At 35.5% G+C, this 20,805-nt stretch overlaps 1 protein-coding gene across 1 annotated transcript in view; it reads left to right on the forward strand.

The window, feature by feature from the left end:
- The window catches only part of LOC128885584 (uncharacterized), a 36,065-nt gene that overhangs the window by 2,745 nt on the left and 12,515 nt on the right, over positions 1–20,805 (forward strand). The window contains exons 4-28 of the mRNA XM_054139682.1: positions 849–1,044; positions 1,136–1,486; positions 2,926–3,069; positions 3,150–3,305; positions 3,384–3,527; positions 4,271–4,389; positions 4,471–4,669; positions 6,014–6,078; positions 6,149–6,420; positions 6,480–6,537; positions 6,592–6,786; positions 6,856–7,045; positions 7,124–7,423; positions 8,493–8,737; positions 10,052–10,666; positions 12,821–13,083; positions 14,346–14,646; positions 16,729–16,816; positions 17,356–17,432; positions 17,516–17,650; positions 17,720–17,860; positions 18,712–18,909; positions 19,885–20,081; positions 20,153–20,259; positions 20,339–20,553. Of these exons, the coding sequence (XP_053995657.1) occupies positions 849–1,044; positions 1,136–1,486; positions 2,926–3,069; positions 3,150–3,305; positions 3,384–3,527; positions 4,271–4,389; positions 4,471–4,669; positions 6,014–6,078; positions 6,149–6,420; positions 6,480–6,537; positions 6,592–6,786; positions 6,856–7,045; positions 7,124–7,423; positions 8,493–8,737; positions 10,052–10,666; positions 12,821–13,083; positions 14,346–14,646; positions 16,729–16,816; positions 17,356–17,432; positions 17,516–17,650; positions 17,720–17,860; positions 18,712–18,909; positions 19,885–20,081; positions 20,153–20,259; positions 20,339–20,553 (4,971 nt within the window). The remainder of the gene's footprint in view (positions 1–848; positions 1,045–1,135; positions 1,487–2,925; positions 3,070–3,149; positions 3,306–3,383; positions 3,528–4,270; positions 4,390–4,470; positions 4,670–6,013; positions 6,079–6,148; positions 6,421–6,479; positions 6,538–6,591; positions 6,787–6,855; positions 7,046–7,123; positions 7,424–8,492; positions 8,738–10,051; positions 10,667–12,820; positions 13,084–14,345; positions 14,647–16,728; positions 16,817–17,355; positions 17,433–17,515; positions 17,651–17,719; positions 17,861–18,711; positions 18,910–19,884; positions 20,082–20,152; positions 20,260–20,338; positions 20,554–20,805) is intronic.

Consider the following 20,805-nt stretch of genomic DNA (forward strand, 5'->3'; position numbering starts at 1 on the left):
GGCAGCAATATTGAATACCGTTAATGTACATACTGTCTGAGTAGGTTTTGGGATAGTTGTTTGTGAGGGCGGCAATTTTGAATATCGTTAATGTATTGTATATACTGTCTGAGTAGGTTTAAGGTAGTTTTTGGTAAAGCGACAATATTGAATACTGTTAATGTACATACTGTCTACACAGAAATACTGTCTCAGTAGTTTTTGGGGTAGTTTTTTGTAGGGGCTGCAATATTGAATATCGTTAATGTACATACTATCTGAGTAGGTTTGTAGTAGTTTTTGGTGGGAGCGGAAATATTGATATCGTTAATGTATTGTACATACTGTCTGACTAGGTTTGATGTGGTTTTTGGTATGGGCGGCAATTTTGAATATCGTTAGTGTACATACTGTCTACACAGAAATACTATTAATGTAAAAATTAATACTGATGTTCCTCCACGGAAAAAAGGTTGGAAATGACGTACTCACAGGATCGGTGCAAAAAACCACTTTATTAACCATTTCAGTTTCCTCTCCTTTGGAGAGGAGGGGGAGGGGACGTTAAGGGCGAAGATGACCACCATTGTAATCGTCAATTGAAGGGCTATCTATGATAAAAAAAATCAGCTCAATCGAAGGGTACCTAATTTTTTTAAACTCAACCCGATTTTCATATCTAATGAATTAATAATCCCATCGGGAAAATTGATAAAAACAATTTAATTTTGATTGACATATAATGAAGATAATAAAATTCTGTTCTTCTTAGGGAGGCGTTTTCTGACAAATTTGAAAATCACTTCTTGAACATGTTCCGTTATTCTCGTCTTCGAACATCTAATTATCAATTATTACTTATACTACAGGGCAAGGTACTTTCGCCAACCGAATGGAAAACCTTTGTTATCACGTGGAACGAAACCACGAAGGAGTTATCAGTTTATGATACTGAAAAACTGTTATTAACGTATGTAGACCGCGAGGAACGATCACTGAACACGCCTGCCAATTACACGATGTTCATACGGAGTCCTGTTACGATGCTATTTCGATTTCATATATGTGAGTCGTACTCGCGTGAAAACTTGGAATTGATCAACGAAAATACAGCTACATAAAATGTGATTTGTATGACAGAGTGAGTCGGTTTCAGACGACTTCTTGCACACAACCGATTCGAAGGCAGCTCTCACGAGTCCTCCGATGTCTCTGTTCACCAAAAACCTTTGCATAGAATTGATAATCGGCCTGTGCACGGAATGCGAGATGGAAATAGTATTGTTAAATCCTTCGAATGAAAACATCGAAGACAGTTTAAAAGTGATAGGAGGATCCAAAATGGCCGCTGCTCACGGATTGGCTATGTGGCAGTACGTTCGGATCAATAAAACGATTTCGACCGACTTTGGACAGAGGGTGAAGATAAAATTAATACCGAAACTTCAGCGGAAAAGCTCCAATCCACTATGGGTTGTTGCAAACTTTCGCGTATGTCCATCAGCAGGTGTGTCTCTATAAAATTAATTACATAAAATTTCAGTGAAGTGCAATAAAAATCTTACATTTTTACATACTTGCATTTCAAATCGATTACTTTTAAGCTCGATACCATGGAGTTTGTTCAAATTAATATACAGTACTGTGCAAAAGTCTTAGGCTAGTTACTGTATTCCACATCTGTTACATTTTTACAGCTAAAGAAAGAGCACAAGTTTTGGTTTAGCTTACGTATTTAGTGTACCATTATTATTCCGTAGTGTACTTTCCGAAATTAGATAGAAATAGTATAAATCCAAAGGATAATTTAATATTTATTACCTCTTTCACCTTCGTGACAGCGTCAACTCTTGAACGACATTAATATGTTTATAATCATAACTCCGCGAAAAATGATCGTATGAGATAAACTTTTTTTTTTATTTTAAAGCTTGAAGTCTCTATTTCGAACGGAATTTGTCATATTTGGATTTCCTCCTTCACCCTTCCCGCCATTTTTTTTTTTAAACGAGGTGATGTTTCTTTTTTTTTAAAGTTTGCGCACTTTGACGCGCTTCATGGGGTGCAATAAATTTTCCTTGCAAAGTGTGTAAGCCGCAGAGTGTAAACTTTTCTCCACAAATTAAAAAAAAAAGTGGTCTACGATTATTTTTGACGGAATTATGAATGTCACAAGTTACCCATGCGTTTTACTCACTTTATGCATGGGTAACTTGTGACATTCGTAACTCCGTCAAAAAAAATCGTAGAGACTTCACTTTTTTTTTAGTTTGTGGAGAAAAGTTTATACTCTACGGCAATTTTTGTAAAATTTGCGAGAAAAATTCATTGCACTTATTGGAGCGCGTCAAAGTGCGCAAACTTTTTAAGGAGAAACATCACCTCATTTGAAAAAAGATCGCGGGAAGGAGAAAGGAGGAAATCAAAATATGACAAATTCCGTTCAAAGTAGAGACTTCAAGCTTTAAAATAAAAAAAAAGTTAATTCCATACGGTCATTTTTCGTGGAGTTATGATTATTTAAATTTTAGTGAAATTCTAATAAGAATTTTTCTTGCGCTAATTTTGTTATTCAGTGTAGATTAAAAAATGTGGACTTTCAAACTATAATTTCATTTTTCTGCGCCGATAATGCGTTGTATCGTTCAGTCACTGTATTTGCAAAGTCGCTTTCGAAATATGAGGATGTTAAATATATTTCTGTATCGAAGAATAGTCTTCTGAAAGACGAAGAAACGTGACAATTCCCTGAATCCATATCACTCGATTATTTAATCGAAGCGTACCACTTTAGAAAACAGCAAAATGATGACATAAGCCTTCACACATTATCGCATACTTGAATTTGACCACAATCCTTGACATCCAATCTCGAACGATCTATTTAGCGTGGATTGACTCGTACGGATTGCCCTATGATTACTACAATCAAATCTTCTTCGTTAGATTCTGTACGACAAGCCATTATGACAGCTACGCAAGATTACAATCGTGACTATTACTGGCCAGTAGTCACGTGCCAAAAGCTCTTTTACGACGAACTGATCGTCGTAAATTCCGTGCCCGACGCCATTTTGAATTTAGAATTCGGTAATGCCTTATAAAATATCCTTCTCTAGCAAACGTTCTTCCGACATTATTTACGCGATCTTCGTGTATCCTTCCCACAGACGACTTGTATTGTCCCGAGGGAAAGGAGGGACTTCACTGTTCGATAAGCTGCTATAGTGACTTGGAAAGCCGTACAGACTGCGGGGGTACTGCGATTTGTGAAAGAACGGGCTGCACCTGTCCACCAGGTTTCATTGGAGAGAATTGTGATTACAGTAAACATCGTACACGTTTATAGAAAAAATGAAAAATGATGCGAAACCACAATATTTGTTAACAAGTTCTATTTACAGAGTGTGCTATTAATCGATATGGCCACGACTGCAAGGGAACTTGTGGCCAGTGCAAGGGAGACATATGTAACTTCAAATCAGGAACATGCACATATGGCTGTGACAATTCTAAAAGATACTATATACCACCGGTTTGTAAAAGAGGTAGGGGATCGATACGCGTGATAAGAATAATTTGATGTACTATAGAGGGTGTGTCAAAAATGTTAAAGGTCCTTGAAAGGGGTGGTTCGGAGGGTGATTTGAAGCAACTCTTTCTTTAGCGAAAATGTTGTGTGACGCTTCGTTAAGGAGATATTAACAGAAAATCCCGACTAATCGGAGCGCGAGGATGCTAGTGGACCGCCCATAGTAGGCGTAGTCTAGGCGCTAGGTGGCCGCCCTTCACCGGCATTCTCGCGCTCTGATTGGTCAAGGTTTCCTGTTAATATCTCCTTAACGAAGCCTCGGACACCATTTTCTTTAAGGAAAAAGTTGTTTCAAATCCCCTCTACTCTGTATATACAGGGTGTCCCAAAAATGTTGTAACACCTTGAAAGGGGGTGGTTCGGAGGGTGATTTGAAGCAACTTTTTCCTTAGCGAAAATGTTGTGTGACGCTTCGTTAAGGAGATATAAACAGAAAATCCCGACCAATCAGAGCGCGAGGATGCTATTGGACTGCCCAAAGTAGGCGTAGTCTAGGCGCTAGGTGGCCCCCCTCCACCGGCATCCTCGCGCTCTGATTGGTCGAGGTTTCCTGTTAATATCTCCTTAACGAAGCCTCGGACAACATTTTCGCTAAGGAAAAAATTGTTTTAAATCACCCCCCGAATCACCTCCTTCAAGGACCTCCAACACTTTTGGGACATCTTGTATATTTTGCATACAGCACATTTTTTTTTAAAGTCATAGATCCACTTCCTCCTCCGAACATCGACTTTATCAACGAGACAACCGTTCGCGCTGTTCTTCCAGCTAGAGAGGAATACACATTAGTATCTTCCAGTTATCGATTTGTAATACGGGTAAATACAACATAGCGAATATTGTACATCTTTTTTGTACATCTTTTTTGTACATCTTATACCTATGTATACTTCCGTTAGAAAAATATGAACGACTCTGACACCGATGTTCGTCGCATCCGAGACAACGTGAAGATATTTAAGAACACGACAACATTAATTGGGTACACCGATGACTTAGAACCTGGCACTACTTATAAGATTTTCTGCGATCTGCACATCACCGATGATTCGCATATTATACACGGACAATTAGCCACCTTTACAACACGCTGCACTCGTGAGTTATGCTAAATTAAGAAAGCAGACCACTGTAACATTTTCTCGCAAATTGATTTTCTTTTGTTCTCATCTTTCGAACGGTATGCATTAGAAGAATTTTGTGTGAAAATTTGAAAACGAAATCTGTATAATTGCTAGAGTTACAGAGTTGAGGGCTACTGAAGCTTCGAGTGGGTTCATCTTTAAACAACACTTTTCAAGTGATTCTACAACTGATTTAAGTCACATTCTCTTTAGAAAATTTGTTGTTGGGTCTAGTCGTAGCCGTGTAGATAGTATATGGATTAACAATTTTATCACAATCGCCATTACAAGGTGGGAATTATATTTAACAGTATTTGATGTCCCTACTCCCATCAACAACTATTCCAAACCTACTCAGACAGTATTTCAATGTAGACAGTATATATATGCATTAACAATTTTATCACATTCCCCATTACGAGATGGGAACCATTTGTATTTAACAGTATTCAATATTCCCACTGCCACTAACAACTACACCAAACCTCCTCAGACAGTATTTCAGTGTAGACAGTATATGCATTAACAATTTTATCACAATTCCCATTATGAGATGAGAATTATATTTAACAGCATTCGATATTCCCACTCTCACCAACAACTGACCTTAAACCTTAAACCTCCTCAGACAGTATTTCAATGTTGACAGTATATATATGCATTAACAATTTTATCACATTTTTCATTATGAGATGGGAATTATATTTAAAAGTATTCAATATTCCCACCATCACCAAGATATTCCTACCCCAAACCTACTCAGACAGTAGTTCCGTATAGACAGTATATGCATTAACAATTTTATCACAATTCCCATTATGAGATGTGAATTATATTTAACAGCATTCAATATTCCCACTCCCATCAACAACTACCACAAACCTACTCAGAGTATTTTCGTGTAGACAGTATATGCATTATCAATATTCAATATTGTCGTCCCCACCTAATCTCCTTTCCATTTCCCATAGTATCTAGTTTAAGAAAATTGTTGGTTTTTTTATCTCATATATCCAGTGGTTCCCAACTTGTCAATTGATCGTCTATGATTTTATCTTTTTTTTTGCTGAACTCATTTACATAATGTAAAATGCCCACTTTTAACTATCCGTAACTTCTCAACCAGTGGATTCCTCGCCTTAAAACTACCATTTTCAAATTTTTCACGACAAAATCTACAGAATTATGTAAAAAACAGAAATTATAGTTGCGCCAAAGTAAAGTGCAACATGAGTGCATTTATAGTAGCCTGCACTCTGAAGTAACTCTCCCATAAATATCATCATAATAACACAATGTAAAATACGAAATTTTATAGCGTACACGAACTTTGAAGTAGTCCGAGGAAACATAAGTTTGACACTGAAAAAGGGTCGGCAAGTAGTACGTAAAAGATCGCATGTTCACACACTATTTTCACGATTAAAAACGGTAAAAAGATATCGATTTCCAGGACCCTTTGTACACTTGTCCAGACCATTGGTACGGTCTCGTTTTCGAGAACTGCGAAACGAACGTTCAAATTAAAAACGGAACTGTGAACAAACTGCCGCACCAATTTATGGACTTGACGCCGTATACTCGTTACAAAATTACAGTCTACAAAGGAGCAGCGATTCTCTTTTCACAGGAGGTTCGAACTCTCGACGCAGGTGATTACACACAAATTTATTCGAAACAATTTAGATTCGTTGATTTTTTAGAAGAATCCATCTATCTTTATATGCTAATAACTTTTTAATAAAAAAATGTCCGACGGCTAAAACCTCTTGGGTGTTACTCAGGAGGGTGCCCTTGACAGTATATGTCAAGGTCATCGGAGCTGCCTCCCCTAAACGTAAGGTTTACCGAATCCAAATAAGTTTTCTTATACGTTTCTGAAACTGATCTGAAAAGAACAAGTATAATAATTCTTTTGAATTGTCTGTATTGGAAATTAATACGAAAAAGATTTATTTGTTCGTGCTAAAAGCGCCTTCTAGTGTAAGGAACATTAAGACGACACTGCTTTCGAATAAGAAAGTAACGATAAATTGGGATCTTCCTCAACATTTAAACGGAATCATTAAGAATTACACAATCGTATTAAAGGTAACGAATTGTTTTTGAAACTAATCACTAATCAATTCCCGTATAAAAATATATTAATCTAATTTCAAGGTCCTAATGTATTTCGGCTGCTCCGACTTAAACAGGGATTCTCCGAAGAAGGAGATCACAACTACTAGTACTTCCACCGATATTACATTTCCAGATTTAAACCCCTACGCAAAGTATGTTGCTGCAATTTCAGCCTGTACTTCTTATTGCGGACCTGTCCAAAAAACAGTATTCGACACCGATCAGAGTGGTAAACCATGATGAAACATTTCTCACCTGGGTAAATATTTTAATTGTGATGAAAACAATCGATTTATGCCCCTTTCAGAAATACCAACCGCAGTGTACAGCGATTTAACGACGGAAGCTTATATGTTAACGTGGAAGCCACCGGAAAATTGCACCACGATTTCTGGACCTCTGTGCACGCGAATTATTATCACCGGAATTAGCAAATCCGTGGTGGGTGTAAATATTACGAAACAAACCAAGCAATTCAACATTGATTTAAAAAATATCCTTAACGGTACAGAAACGTACGAAGCACGAATTTATGTGATTCGAGACTACGGTAAAAGGCACAACGATTTGCTTTATCAGAAAATTATTTTCACCATGCCACCGAAAGGTTAGGACAATTGCATAATATTATCTATTTATGTTAATCATTTCTGTGACTGACTCAAGTCGTCACTCAATTTTCTACACAGATTAATGAAAATATACAGGGTATCCCAGAATTAGTGTAAGAATCAGAAATGGGGGTAGCTGAGACGATTGTGAACGAAAAGTTCCTTTGCAAAAATGTCGAATGTTCTTTCGTTTTTGAATTATTAACGAAAAACCACGGACCAATCACAGCGCTCGAGTAACGCGCGCTCAGCCGCGAGAGCATAGGCACGAGCCAGGATTGGCTGAGGCCAGTCATCGGGCCAACCTCTGGCGGCTAAGCGCGCGCTACTCAAGCGCTGTGATTGGTCAGTGGTTTATCGTTAATAATTCAAAAACGAAGCGCCATGCGACATTTTTGCAAAGGAAATTGTGGTTCGGAAACGTCTCAGCTACCTCCATTTCTGATTCTTACATTAATTCTGGGACACCCTGTATAAAATTTTAATATAGAAATAGAACAAGAATAGGTATTGTGTGTTTTGATAAGTTATCACCAAAATATTTTTAAAATAACGGATTCCAGAAAACAATGCTTCTGATAAATGACGGTTTCCCTCTTGAAAACATTTTTTTCTGCAATGAGTTATTTAAAAAATATACAGGTGATATCTTTTCAAATAGACGCACAATGCAATAATCAAGTAGAGTCGTTAATGGTGTCATTAGGGACAATGTAACAAAAGATTTTTCTGGTTCAAAATAATAATATGAATATTAGTTAAAATATGCGTCTCTAACAGTTTAAAGTTGTTAGTACTATACAGGGTGACCAGATGAAGAAGTCCATCTAATTATCTCCTTTGATTTTGCAATGTAAAAATTATTTACGCCACTGTTTCATTTATTATGAAGAAAGAATATCGTAGAAGACAGATTTTATTTACCATATTTTTTGCGAGATTATTTTTCGTAGAGACTCCCGCAATATCTTCAAATGAACACCCTTGTATAATCCGCCCTTGACTGCGCAATCTTTATCGAAGAAAAAAGAATTCAATTAATTAACCAAGATTTATTTGCGACAGCTCCGCCTCCGGTAAGGAATCTAGAAATTTACGAAACCGACTTGCGAGCAAAAATTGCCTATTTGAGATGGCAGAAACCGGAAGCACCAATCCACGGAGAAATAAAACATTACATCGTGAGCAGTTGTTACCTCAAACAATGCAATACGTTACTGAAGGTACAGCCAACGACGCACTGCAACTTGTGGGACGATTACGTTTGCGCTGCTGTCAAGGAAATCGATTACGTGCAAGGGCTGATCGAGGTAAACTCAAATACCGAGCCATTTTCATTTGGAATCGAATATTTTTTGGAGTAACATATTGGGTTTAAAGAGGATTTTGGGATACCCTAATGTTCTTTTTCCAATGCATATTATTTCAAGATATAACTTATTTTTGTTACTGAAACTTTTTTTACTCATAAAGGAACGTTTAAAGAGAATTCGAAGAAGAAAATTTGACATTGTAGATTTTATTTGAATATACAGGGTGTCCCAAACATGTTAGAGGTCCTTGAAAAGGGTGGTTCGGGAGGTGATCTAAACTTCTCAGTTTCGCAACTGGAATAGGCTCTGTAGCTCTGTAGTAATTTTTCTAAATGTTGTTTTATTTTTAGTATTTTTAGTGAATCTGATTATTTTTGGTATGCATTGCAGTTGTTTATTAACTCGCATATATTGTACTCGCATGTATTGTTAATTAATATTGATTACATCTAGGCAAATTCATTTAATAATGCTAATTGCTGTAGAAGTTGAATATTAAGAAATACAACTATTTATAAGAACATCATTATCTTTTTTTCTACAGATGTTTGAACTAACCTCAGACACTATTTCTATGGACCCAGGGGTAAAACAATATGCAAGAATATAAAAAAGATTGAAATTAAAGTTCACGTTATAATATCTGCAGATTAAAATAAATTCTTATTTAGGTTGAATATTTGTAGGCACGTTGAAAGTTTCGGTAATATTTAAACGTGTTTCGAAGGATCTTTATGAATTGTGATAATTAATATTGGAATATCTCTACTATTTTTCGAAGCTTTCAACCATGAAGAAACACGTTAGTAATAAATAAATTGCGAATCTTTATGCATTTATAGGACATTTGAATGTGCGAGAAACTACAAAATGTAAACAATATAGAAGAGAATATAAAAGCAAGGATATAAAAAAGATTGAAAGTAAAGTTCACGTTAAAATATTTTCAGATTAAAATAAATTCTTATTTAGGTTCAATATTTTTAGGCAGGTTTGCGAAGACTATATTTTGCATAAAGATCCGCAGTCTAGGAATAAAGAACAGAAACGTGCAAGAAGGATATGTTTATCGCTATAATTCGATATTTAAAATTATTCACTATATCATAATGATACTATATTTCAAACATGTATAAGAGATTGTACCAACCTATGCAAATCTCACAATAATTTCAATATCACTAAAGACTTCAACAAATCCACAAACTTGCTCCAAAAATTCTTCGATTTCACATGGAATTACCTTGTAACACTTGCTATTTAAATAACATTCCTAATCATTCTTAATCGGACATTTGGATGACATTCCAGGTTTCAGCTGTGAACGCAAACCTTTCGACGCCGGGCAACGCGTCACGTGTGCCAATTTTTCTCATTGAATTCAAACCAGAGGCACCTCACCTCTTCACCGTCGAAAATCTCGATAAAGGTGTCGTCAACGTGAGTTGGTCTCATCCATGGCGAACAGGGGGTCGTCTGGAGAAATTTCTGATAATTTCGCAAATAATATCATCGGATCTCAGAATGGAAATTCAAGAGTCGAAGAGAACCATGATACACGAGCACCTGGTCAAGGAATATCAGTCTCGGTACAGCCAACAATTACACTTTCTGTCGTCGACCACTTACGTAGTTTCCATTCACGGCGTGACAATCACGGGAAAATCTGGCGTGAAAGACTTTGCGAAAGTGCGTACACCTTTGGCCACGGGATTCGAGACGGAATTAACGCCGGAAGTAAGGGACAAGGATTCGACGATCACGTTGCGCATTCCTACCGTGGTGAACGACACGAGGAACAGCCTGATGAACGTGATCGTGAAGGGGCCGCAACCCTGCGAGCGTTACGTGAAACTGAGCCCTTTACTTCGCGAGAAGACGGGCATCGATCATTACGAAACCGCGTGGCGAGCTGCCACGTTTTCCGTGAGTATCTCCTAATTTTCGAACGTACGGCATCGAGTATCGTGTTTCGATACGGATTTTAAGGGGACCTGTGTAACGTTTAATTTTCAAGGCAATTTTCAAGAACTTTTTTGTAGGAAAAGTACTAGTGCAATTATGATTATTTTTTTTTATTTGGTAGATCGACGCTTTGACATTAATTTTTGATTTTATCACAATGTTTCGATATGTGGATATTCCTAGACGATGCTTTAACGAGATCACTTAAAAGTAGAAGAGTCATTCAGCGAGAAGGATTTGATCGTACTTGATGATCTGGAACAAAAGCTTTTTATTAAGGAAGACATAAGTGAGGATGCCACGATTAGAAGTAGCTATCAGTACGAATGTATCGTTACAATCTTTGAGAATACAATTTTCAATCAAAAGTGCAATAAAGTGGTAAAAAGCGGAAGTAGGTCAAATGTCTTTTTAAGCTTGTAAGAGGCAACGAAGCCCTACCAGATGCAAGAAGATTCGTTTCGATCGATCAATTCGTTTCGAAATAAGAAGCAATACAAAATTTTTCGGTTTTTTGCGAAAAAAAAGGAACGGTTAAAAAATGATAAATCCCAAAATTGTTTGGTAATAGGACTACCCCGGAGATATGCTCTACAAAATGCAACAGGTTTCATCCCGATTGGTCAAGCCGTCTGGACGTAATCGAGTAACACTTAAAAAAAAAAAAGAAAAAAAAATACATGTCGAATTGAGTAATTTCCTCCTTTTCGAAGTCCTTTAAAAAGTAAAATATCACCTTCTTTATAATTACATTTTGAAGGTACTGGCGATAAGATATTCAAAAAGTTTTGAATATTGTTGATAGGGTGGCGTATAAACTAAAAAATGATACTTTAAGGTATCTTTTCCCCTATCTAATGGCTAACAGACGTTGGAAAACAATTTTTTTAACATGAATCTCGCCGCCAGTACCACCAATTACGTTTGAAAATTGTAGAAAAAAAATTTCATCCCGATTCATGTAATGGATTTTGCGCAATCCTGCTCGCCTTTTCCAAAAACGTGATTTCGAGGAAAACGCGTTTAAAGTTTCGTACGAAAGTAGTACGACGCTGAGCCGGGCACGTTTGGGGTTCGAAAAGTAACGAACTAAGCAGAATTTTATGAAATGCTTCTGTGACAGTCATTGTAATATCTCCTAGATGATAAATATGTAGAAAAGAAATTTTGATTATTTTGAAAATCTTACACAAGGTGGACCCCCTTAAATAATTTTCGATTCTATCGTAGATAATATTTTATCGCTACTGACAAGGGAAGCTTGGAAACTGATCCACTCCGATTTTGATGAACCTTTGCATAAATATTTGCATAAATATTTTATTATATACGAAACTTTGCATAAATATTCTATTATATACGAAACTTTGCATAAATATTCTATTATATACGAAACTTTGCATAAATATTTTATTATATACGATTTTATTATCTAAGAAGGCAAGTGTAATTCGTTCGTGCTAGTTTTTTACTTTGAGGGAGAAACTACTCCTTTTCTACCCCGTTTACTTATGCGTTTATAACTCGAAGATGACAAGGGATATCCAGAAAATGTTCAAATAAACATTGGACTGTTTTTAGAGACCTATGAACCAGTGTCAAATAATATTAAAAAAAAAATGAGTTTTTCAAAAATAGCTCTCCTTTTGCATGAAATTTTTAAAAATTTTGATTCATTTCCAGATTAATGAAAGCATTTATTTATTCTGAATCCAACGGTGCGTATTAGTTTATAATTATCATAATAGCAAATAATGTAATGTTGTAAAATTGTCGCTGTATTAGTCGTTATTGCAAATTCGTTAGTTTCAATACTTTGGTAGATATTTACAAACAATATACGAATATACTATACATATTTACATACACACACGCGCACACAAATAACCATACATGATTAAATTGATAATTGCGATTATTTACTTCGGACACTTATTTTAATTTTCCCTATTTCCGTTCTTAATAAAAGTATTTTAAACAAAATCTGTACATCTCGATAAGATATGAAATTGTTGTTAAATATATCGTTTTCGAAAGAAGAATATTTTCTGACGATCGCTTCTTTCGAACTATTTTTATTCTTTTTTCTCATAAATAATAACTCCCATTCAACAGACGGAGAAGTTTGCCGGCAAAACGTTCACGGTAGGGGATAACAAACTTTACGGCGATGCCACGAACTGTCCGCTAAAGCCTGACGAATCCTACGTGATAATGGTTATCGTGCAAACCGAAGAATCGATAGATGATCACATCATAGTCGTGAAGACGACATCGATTCGTGTCGGTGAGGTGCCAAGGCGACACGACGAAGCGTGGATCATTCCCATTATGATACTACTCGTCGTGGCAGTTGTGGCGTTTTACTTTTATCGAAGGTACAATCGATCTTTTTACTCTATTCAATAAAATTAACCCTTTGCACTCAATTCCTCTTTTCTGGTATCTATCAGCAACTCGAGATGTTTCTTAGCATTCTATTGCCATGAATTCTAAGCCATCTAGATTTGAGAATAAGATCATGTTTACCTCGCCAACAATCATTTTATTGACACTTCGATGTGCAAAGAAATTAAACCTAAAGAAACATTAGGTATTGTAAATATTAGGTACCGGAGAAACTTCGTGCGGATTTTCAGAGAAAAATACAAATACTCGAATCTGTTTTAAATCATAGGTTTATTCAACGAAATAATCACCATTTATCATCAATTTCATCAATGACTTCATCAATTTCTTTGCAATGAGTATCTGCAGTAATAGTCTGCCACGTGAAAGAAAATCAACGTGAACGATACCTCGTGTAGTCCACCAAACAGTGATCAGCACCTTCTTCGAACGGAGACTCGGTTTTTGTATGGTTTCTGTTGAACACGACCCCTTTTCAACCCAGTGATGTGATTGATCGTCGTACATTATCATATTCCACCCACTTTTCATCACAAGTTAAAATTCGATCGATAAATGGATATTGCAAATGCTCAGCAGGGAGTATTAGTTCTCTTCCGTTAAACAGTGCGGTATCCATTTGCCCAATCTTTTGTAAAAATTAAGTAAATGAATTCGCTTTCTTGCGGTAGATTCTTCGCATTCGAATACTTGAGCAAGCTCAGAACATCTTTTTCTTGGATTTGAACTTGCGTACGCGATGAATTTTTCGTCTTCGATGACAGATGGACGCCCTGAACGCGGTTCGTCATTTACCGATTCATTTCCTTCTTTGAACCTTTTAAACCATTTCTGTGCGGTTCTTTCACTAACAAGCACCTTCCCCACAAACGCTACAAATGCGTCTTGATGCATTTGCTGCTGTACTGCCAAGTTTAAATTCGTAAAGACTGAAAGCACGAATTTTTACTCTTTCGCTGTCCGTGTTTACTGTTCCTATAGCTACGCAACAACGAAACAATTGAACTCCACAGAGCATGCATACCAATTACAAAGATCAAGCTTTAAAATGAAACCAAACTCATGTCTTACAGTTGCCAATTACCACATGAAAATCGATATATACAGTTATATATGTAGTTACAATTAACGAATAAACTGCACGAACTTTTATAGTTTAATAGTCTAATATTCTAATAATTCTAAGTCTAATAGTCTAATTTGTTTTCCTCCATCTGACACACCTGCGCAGGAAGAAGAGAGGCCCATCGAAAGTATTTATTCATCACGAAGAAATGTCTTTGGCGCGCAAAACCGAAAACCTGGAGGATAAATCGATTCTGACAAATTCATCGCACCCACCAAAATCTGTCACGCCCACTCCATCCAATAAAGAATGCTTATCGCGTACGAGCACACCCGATGATGACCGTTCGATCCTTGTGAACGATGTCAATCAAAACGAAGAAGTCGCTTCTATGGTGAAAGTTAAGGACTTCGAGGACTACGTGAAGCAAGCAATTGATTCTGGACTCTTGGACACGCAGTACAATGTAAGTCATCCGATACTCTAAACGGGTTGTGGTATAAAAAAATTCTAGATTTAATTTTCATAACATATAATATAATATATAATATTATAATATATATATTATTTATAATAATATATAATAATATGTATATATTATATATTATATAATATTTTATGAAAATTAAATCTAGAATTTTATACATATGTATACATATATATTTTATATATATATATAAAATATATATTATTATTATATATTAAATATATATATATAATATTATATATTATATTACATTTTATGAAAATTAAATCTAGAATTTTATACATATGTATACATATATATTTTATATATATATGTATATAAATAAACTGCAGGAACTTTTTCCGGTACCTAATAGTTTGTTTTCCTCCACCTACCTATATATATACATAATTGTTTGAAAATAGAAATTTATCAAAAATTTGTTTGAATTTAATGTAAAAAGGAAACGACATTACTTTCCAGTCTACCTAATATAATAATAGAATATAATTTTCATAGAATAGAGATGTATAAATAGAGTATATTGCATTGATTACGTTGCAATATACAGGGTGTTCTAGAATTAGTGTAAGAACCGGGAATGGCGAATACCTGAGACGATTATGAACCAGAATTTCCTTTGCAAAAATGTCGGATGGTGCTTTGTTTCTTAATTATCAGCGATGCAGTGTACGGCATTTTAGCAAAGGAAATTGCGGTTTATAATCGTCTCAGCTACCTTCCATTTCCGGTTCTCACACTAATTCTGGGACACCCTATATGTATAAAATTGCCAATTGCATGGATCCAGAAAAATGAAAATGCTGTGTTTATGAAAACTGCCGTATCAAACAATTTACTCTATGCTTAAAAATTTTACCAATTTTTATTTTGCATTAATTGTTTAAATTTCCCTATTAATGTTTCTCGATTAAAAAATGTTCCGTTGCATGGAAAGAACCTCAGATAGGGAAAATGGTTATAATGTATTGCAGGAAGAATTCATGAAACCGTTTCTCAATTAGATTCTTCACGTCATGAAAATGACTCTTCTTTGTAATTTTAGATTGTTGATAGACTCTTCGCTATAATTTACCAAATAGCATGTGACTCCTATGAAGAAATCACACGCTTAATTAACCTGTTAGAACAGAAATTAAACGAATGCCATTTAACAGATTAATGGATTAATTGCAGACCATAACTTTAGTCTCTGAATAACACCACTAACTGGTATTCGCTTAATTACTGTCTCTCAGGTTAATCAAACATGTGACTTCTATACAGGGTGATTCTAAAAACTGGGACAAACCGTAACTCCATCTTCAGCGGAGATACAAAAAGAGTTATTAAAGAAGTTATTAAAGAAAAAATCGAAACCCTAATATTAGGCCATCTTTTGATGGTATAGTTCTTTTATTTGGTACAATGGTACAAGTGTAAAATGCATTTGCACATTTTTTTCTGTTAATGTTACTACATATAGTTTTACTTATTCCACCTTGCCATTTTGCATACGTCGAGTGTTATAGTGTGACAGTTGAAAAATTGATACTTTACGAAATATTTTATATTTTATCTGTTAGAATATTATTTTATCCTAGCAGTTATTCGAACACTCCACCGTGGACGTTCAAACATTATTTTTAATCGTTTGTTTACATGTTGTATTACGTTTTGAAGTTGTGTAGTAATAACAAACGTATTAGGTTGTCCCAAAAGTTTCTTTCGTTTGATTAATAATTAATTCATACACAATATTTTATGTTTTATGTTACATTACAAAATTGTGTACAATTCATTTCGCTTCATTACTGTTACAGCATCAATGTCTAAGAAATTAGATTGTCTATTTATATAAACACTGCCACAGAAAATAATTGAATGCAACTCACGAAAGAAACTTTTCGGACAACCTAATACATGTAGTGTTGGGTTAATGGGTTAAAGCGAACATATATTGCGAAACATCCTGTATAAAACCCCAAGTCCCGGGCCTTAAAAACTTTTATCCACACCTGTCTAATACAATTTCGAAAAAAAAGCAAAAATGATTTCATGATTGTACAAATTATTTGATAGACACTCACAAGAGGCCAAACGAAATCGTGGGAATACGGGAAGCTTCCGCAGAACAAACCGAAGAATCGATACGGAAATCTCATAGCGTGTGCGTAAAATTTCTCTTTTATAATTTACGACTGTTAACCCTTTGACTGCGGGACAACTTTAGCTGGAAATTCTAAGAGACGTAGAGGCTTGAATCTTACAAAGGCAGAACCTTTTCATATTCACAGTTTATTCATAGGGCGTTCAGTTTCAAAAATAAAAATTAAAAACTTGAAAAACCCTTTTCCTGTTTTTGTCATAATGAAAAAAAAAAAACAACAGTCGAACAATCGAGTTAAAAAAAAATATCACCTTATAGAGAATAAAAAAACGAAACTTTCTTTATAGGTACAGTTTATTCATACGACGGTCAGTTTTAGAGATAAAAATTGAAAACTTAGAAGACCTTTTTCATGAAATTCAATTTTTGCAACGAACTCCTATCTTCTCAATTTTTACTTTCGAAACTAAGCGTTCTATGGATAAACTATAAATATAAAAAAGTTTCGTCTCATGATCCCCTATAAGCTGATATTTTGTTTAAGTTGATTCAACGATTGTAATTGTCTTCCAATTGACGAAGTACGAAATACTTTGCAGACGACGAGAACCGCGTGATATTGAATAAGCTTTCGGACGATCCTCACTCGGATTACATCAACGCTAATTACATCAAGGTACTTAGACTCGATCCCACGATAAACAATTTTATACTAACTAAATGAATCCGGTATGATAAATTTGACGAATTTTGTAAAAGGGTTACAAAAAGGAAAAGTGTTACATAGCTACCCAAGGTCCAAAGGCGACCACGGTCATCGACTTCTGGAGAATGATCTGGCAAGAAGAAACCCTCATAATTTGTATGGTCGCGAATACAGTCGAGAACGGAAAGGTTTGTTCACCCTAGACGTTAAAAAAAATGCTAATGAGCAGGTAATAATCGACGACGAAATTTTCATAGGCGAAATGCGAACAGTACTGGCCCGACATTCTGAAAAAGAAGAAATACGGCGATCTACTTGTCTTCAACGCTAAACACACCGTGTTCGCGGATTATACATTTCGTACTTTTCACGTGACCTGCGGAAATGATACTCGCAAGGTAATACTGACGACGGTTTTTTCAATCAGTATAATAAAGCAGTGTTTCTGAAACTTTACCTGCCAGCGAAACTCTCGGTAGAAAGAAACTTTTAACTTATCCCTTAAAGTGGAATTATATTGTTATGTTGTTGGTGCATTTTGAAACTACTTTTTAAACGGGATGTATATGTTACAGTGAACGTAATAAACTGGGGATTAAAGTTGGTAAATGTGGGGATTATGCATAATCACCGTATTTATCACACTCACCGTAACATATATACGTGCGTTTCCAAAATTTTATTTCAATTTTAATGATTTTATATTTCTCAATTTAAACATTATATACGTTGATTGATATAGTATATATACAGTATAAATAATTATGAACAATAATTAAAGTTCTCGTTCGAGTCTTTTTGAAACTTTTTAATAACATTTAACGATAAATTAATTTCGTGCATTATATAACATTAGAAAATTCTATCTCATTACTTAGCGTCCAAATAAAATTGTTTCATTCCAATAAGAAATCCCAATAATGTTTACAAATTTGTATTTTATCTTTATAGTAAGCAGAATGACCTAACGAATAAGACATTTAAATTCTTTCAAACTGTTAAGCTTTTTCATTTCCAATCTCTTTTTTTGATTCCATCGCTATCGACGATAGAAAACACTTTAATTTAACAGACGTCTGGAATAGAAATAAAATTATACGAAAAGCGTCTTTTTTATTTCGCTGTATGAGAAATGTGCTTCTTGTCTTCCGAGAACTTTCGTAGACCCTTTTTTTTTTAGAAACCCTGCCACGAAAGTGCCTATTTTGTCTAATTTAAGAAATGGTTGGAATGGTGTTTCGAAATCTAGATCGAGCACCTACATTATACAGCATGGCCGGATCACGGTGTGCCGTTGTCCACGCATTCTGTGGTAACGTATTTAAAGAAGCTTTTGGCAACGTCACCCGGAAATGGACCTGTGGTGGTCCATTGTAGCGCAGGCGTCGGGAGAACTGGAACCATAATTTTATGCGACATTTGTCTTCGACGAGCCGCTGCGGAAGGGGTAAAACATTTTAACAAACAACAATTTGATTTCTTGAATAGTCACCTGACATAGGAAAAGTATTAAACACTGATATGTTAATCCGAGCATGTGATTCGTTTTCGTTCTTAAAAATGGTCGATAGCTTTTTTGTGTATCTTCATAAAACGTAAATAATCTATTCTAAAACTTAATATGGTAAAATCTAAAAGCTTTTTTTAAGGAAAACGTAAGTGAGGATGCCGCGATCAGAAGTAGCTACCAGTACGAACGTTTCGTTACAACCTTTGAGAATACAATTTTCGATAAAAAGTGCAATAAAGTGGTAAAAAACGGAAGTAGGTCAAATGTCTTTTTAAGCTTTTAAGAGGCAACGAAGCCCTACCAGATGCAAGAAGGTTCAATCCGATTGGTCAATTCGTTTCGGAATAAGAAGCAATACAAAAATTTTGCAGTTTTTTGCAAAAAAAAAACAGATAAAAAATGAGAAATCCCACAATGTTTTGATAATGGGACCACCCCGGAGATATGCTCTACAAGATGCAACAGGTTTCATCCCGATTAGTCAAGCCGTCGATTAGTCAAACCAAGAATGTTTTTATATATATACTTATATATACTTTTATATATATACTTTTCGTATATATATATTAGGTTGTCCCAAAAGTTTCTTTCGCTTTATTAATAAGTAATACATGCACAATAGTTTATGTTTTATGTTACATTACTGAATTGTGCACGATTTATTTTGCTCCGTTACTGTTACAACATGAATATGTATGAAATTAGACTGTCTATTTATATAAACACGATCATATAAAGAAACTTTCGGGACAACCTAATACCTGTCGAATTGAGTAATCTTTTTCTTCTCGAAGTCGGTTAAAAACGAACAACACGCTCGGGTTGATACGTTGCCGTTTACTATATTTTTAAAAAATATTCCCAAGCCCTCTAAAGAACAATGCAATGTTTCTATTTTTCAAATACTTCCAGGTAGTCGATGTATACGCCGAAACCATGTCGATCAGAAGTCAAAGAGCCAACATGGTCGACACGAAGCAACAGTACCTCTTGGCTCATTTAACCCTCTTAGAATGTTTACTTTCAATTCCAACGTCGTTGCCTTGCGACGAGATTCTCCCATTAAAAATTATGGAGCTTAAAAAACAATTGGTGATTCAGCAGCATAGGTAATCGCCCTATTTTCTTATCGACGATCAGTTCGAGCACCGAACGACTTAAAAGGATATGAAATTTACAGTCTGAAAAAGACATCTTGGCAAGACGAAGCCCTTCGGCCACCGACCAGTCAATTGTCACTGTCGGAACGCAACCTTGCCAAAAACAGATTCCCAGAATTAGCTTCAGGTTCAAAATTATCTTTCTGCGCTTCCCTATCGACCCTCTTTGACGCTTAGTTGCAATAATGCAACGATTTCCTTTGCAGCGAAAGTCGGCAGAGTGTACTTGAAGAGATATCCACCGACCGATGAGGACAGCGATTACATTTCCGCTATTTACGTGGACGGTGTAAGATTGCAGAATCAGTACCTGGCTACGCAGTTACCGTTGCCGGGGACGTTCAGCGATTTCTGGAGAATGGTGGCCGAATACAAAGTGGAGTTGATCGTTATGCTACAACCACCTGATCCGAACGATACGGTTTGTACCTTATCACTAGACAGCGGATCTTTATGCAAAATAAAATTTTTGCAAATGTACCTAGAAACATCGAACCTATATAGAAATTTATGTTATTCTGCGAATATTATAACGTGAACTTCACTTTCAATCTTTTTTATATCTTTGCTTTTATATTCTCTTCTATATTGTTTACATTTTGTAGTTTCTTGCACATCCAAATGTCCTATAAATACATAAAGATCCGCAGTCTATTTATTATTAACGTGTTTC

This window comes from Hylaeus anthracinus, unplaced genomic scaffold (genome assembly GCF_026225885.1).
Source record: "Hylaeus anthracinus isolate JK02 unplaced genomic scaffold, UHH_iyHylAnth1.0_haploid 11981, whole genome shotgun sequence".
Taxonomy (NCBI): Eukaryota; Metazoa; Arthropoda; class Insecta; order Hymenoptera; family Colletidae; genus Hylaeus; species Hylaeus anthracinus.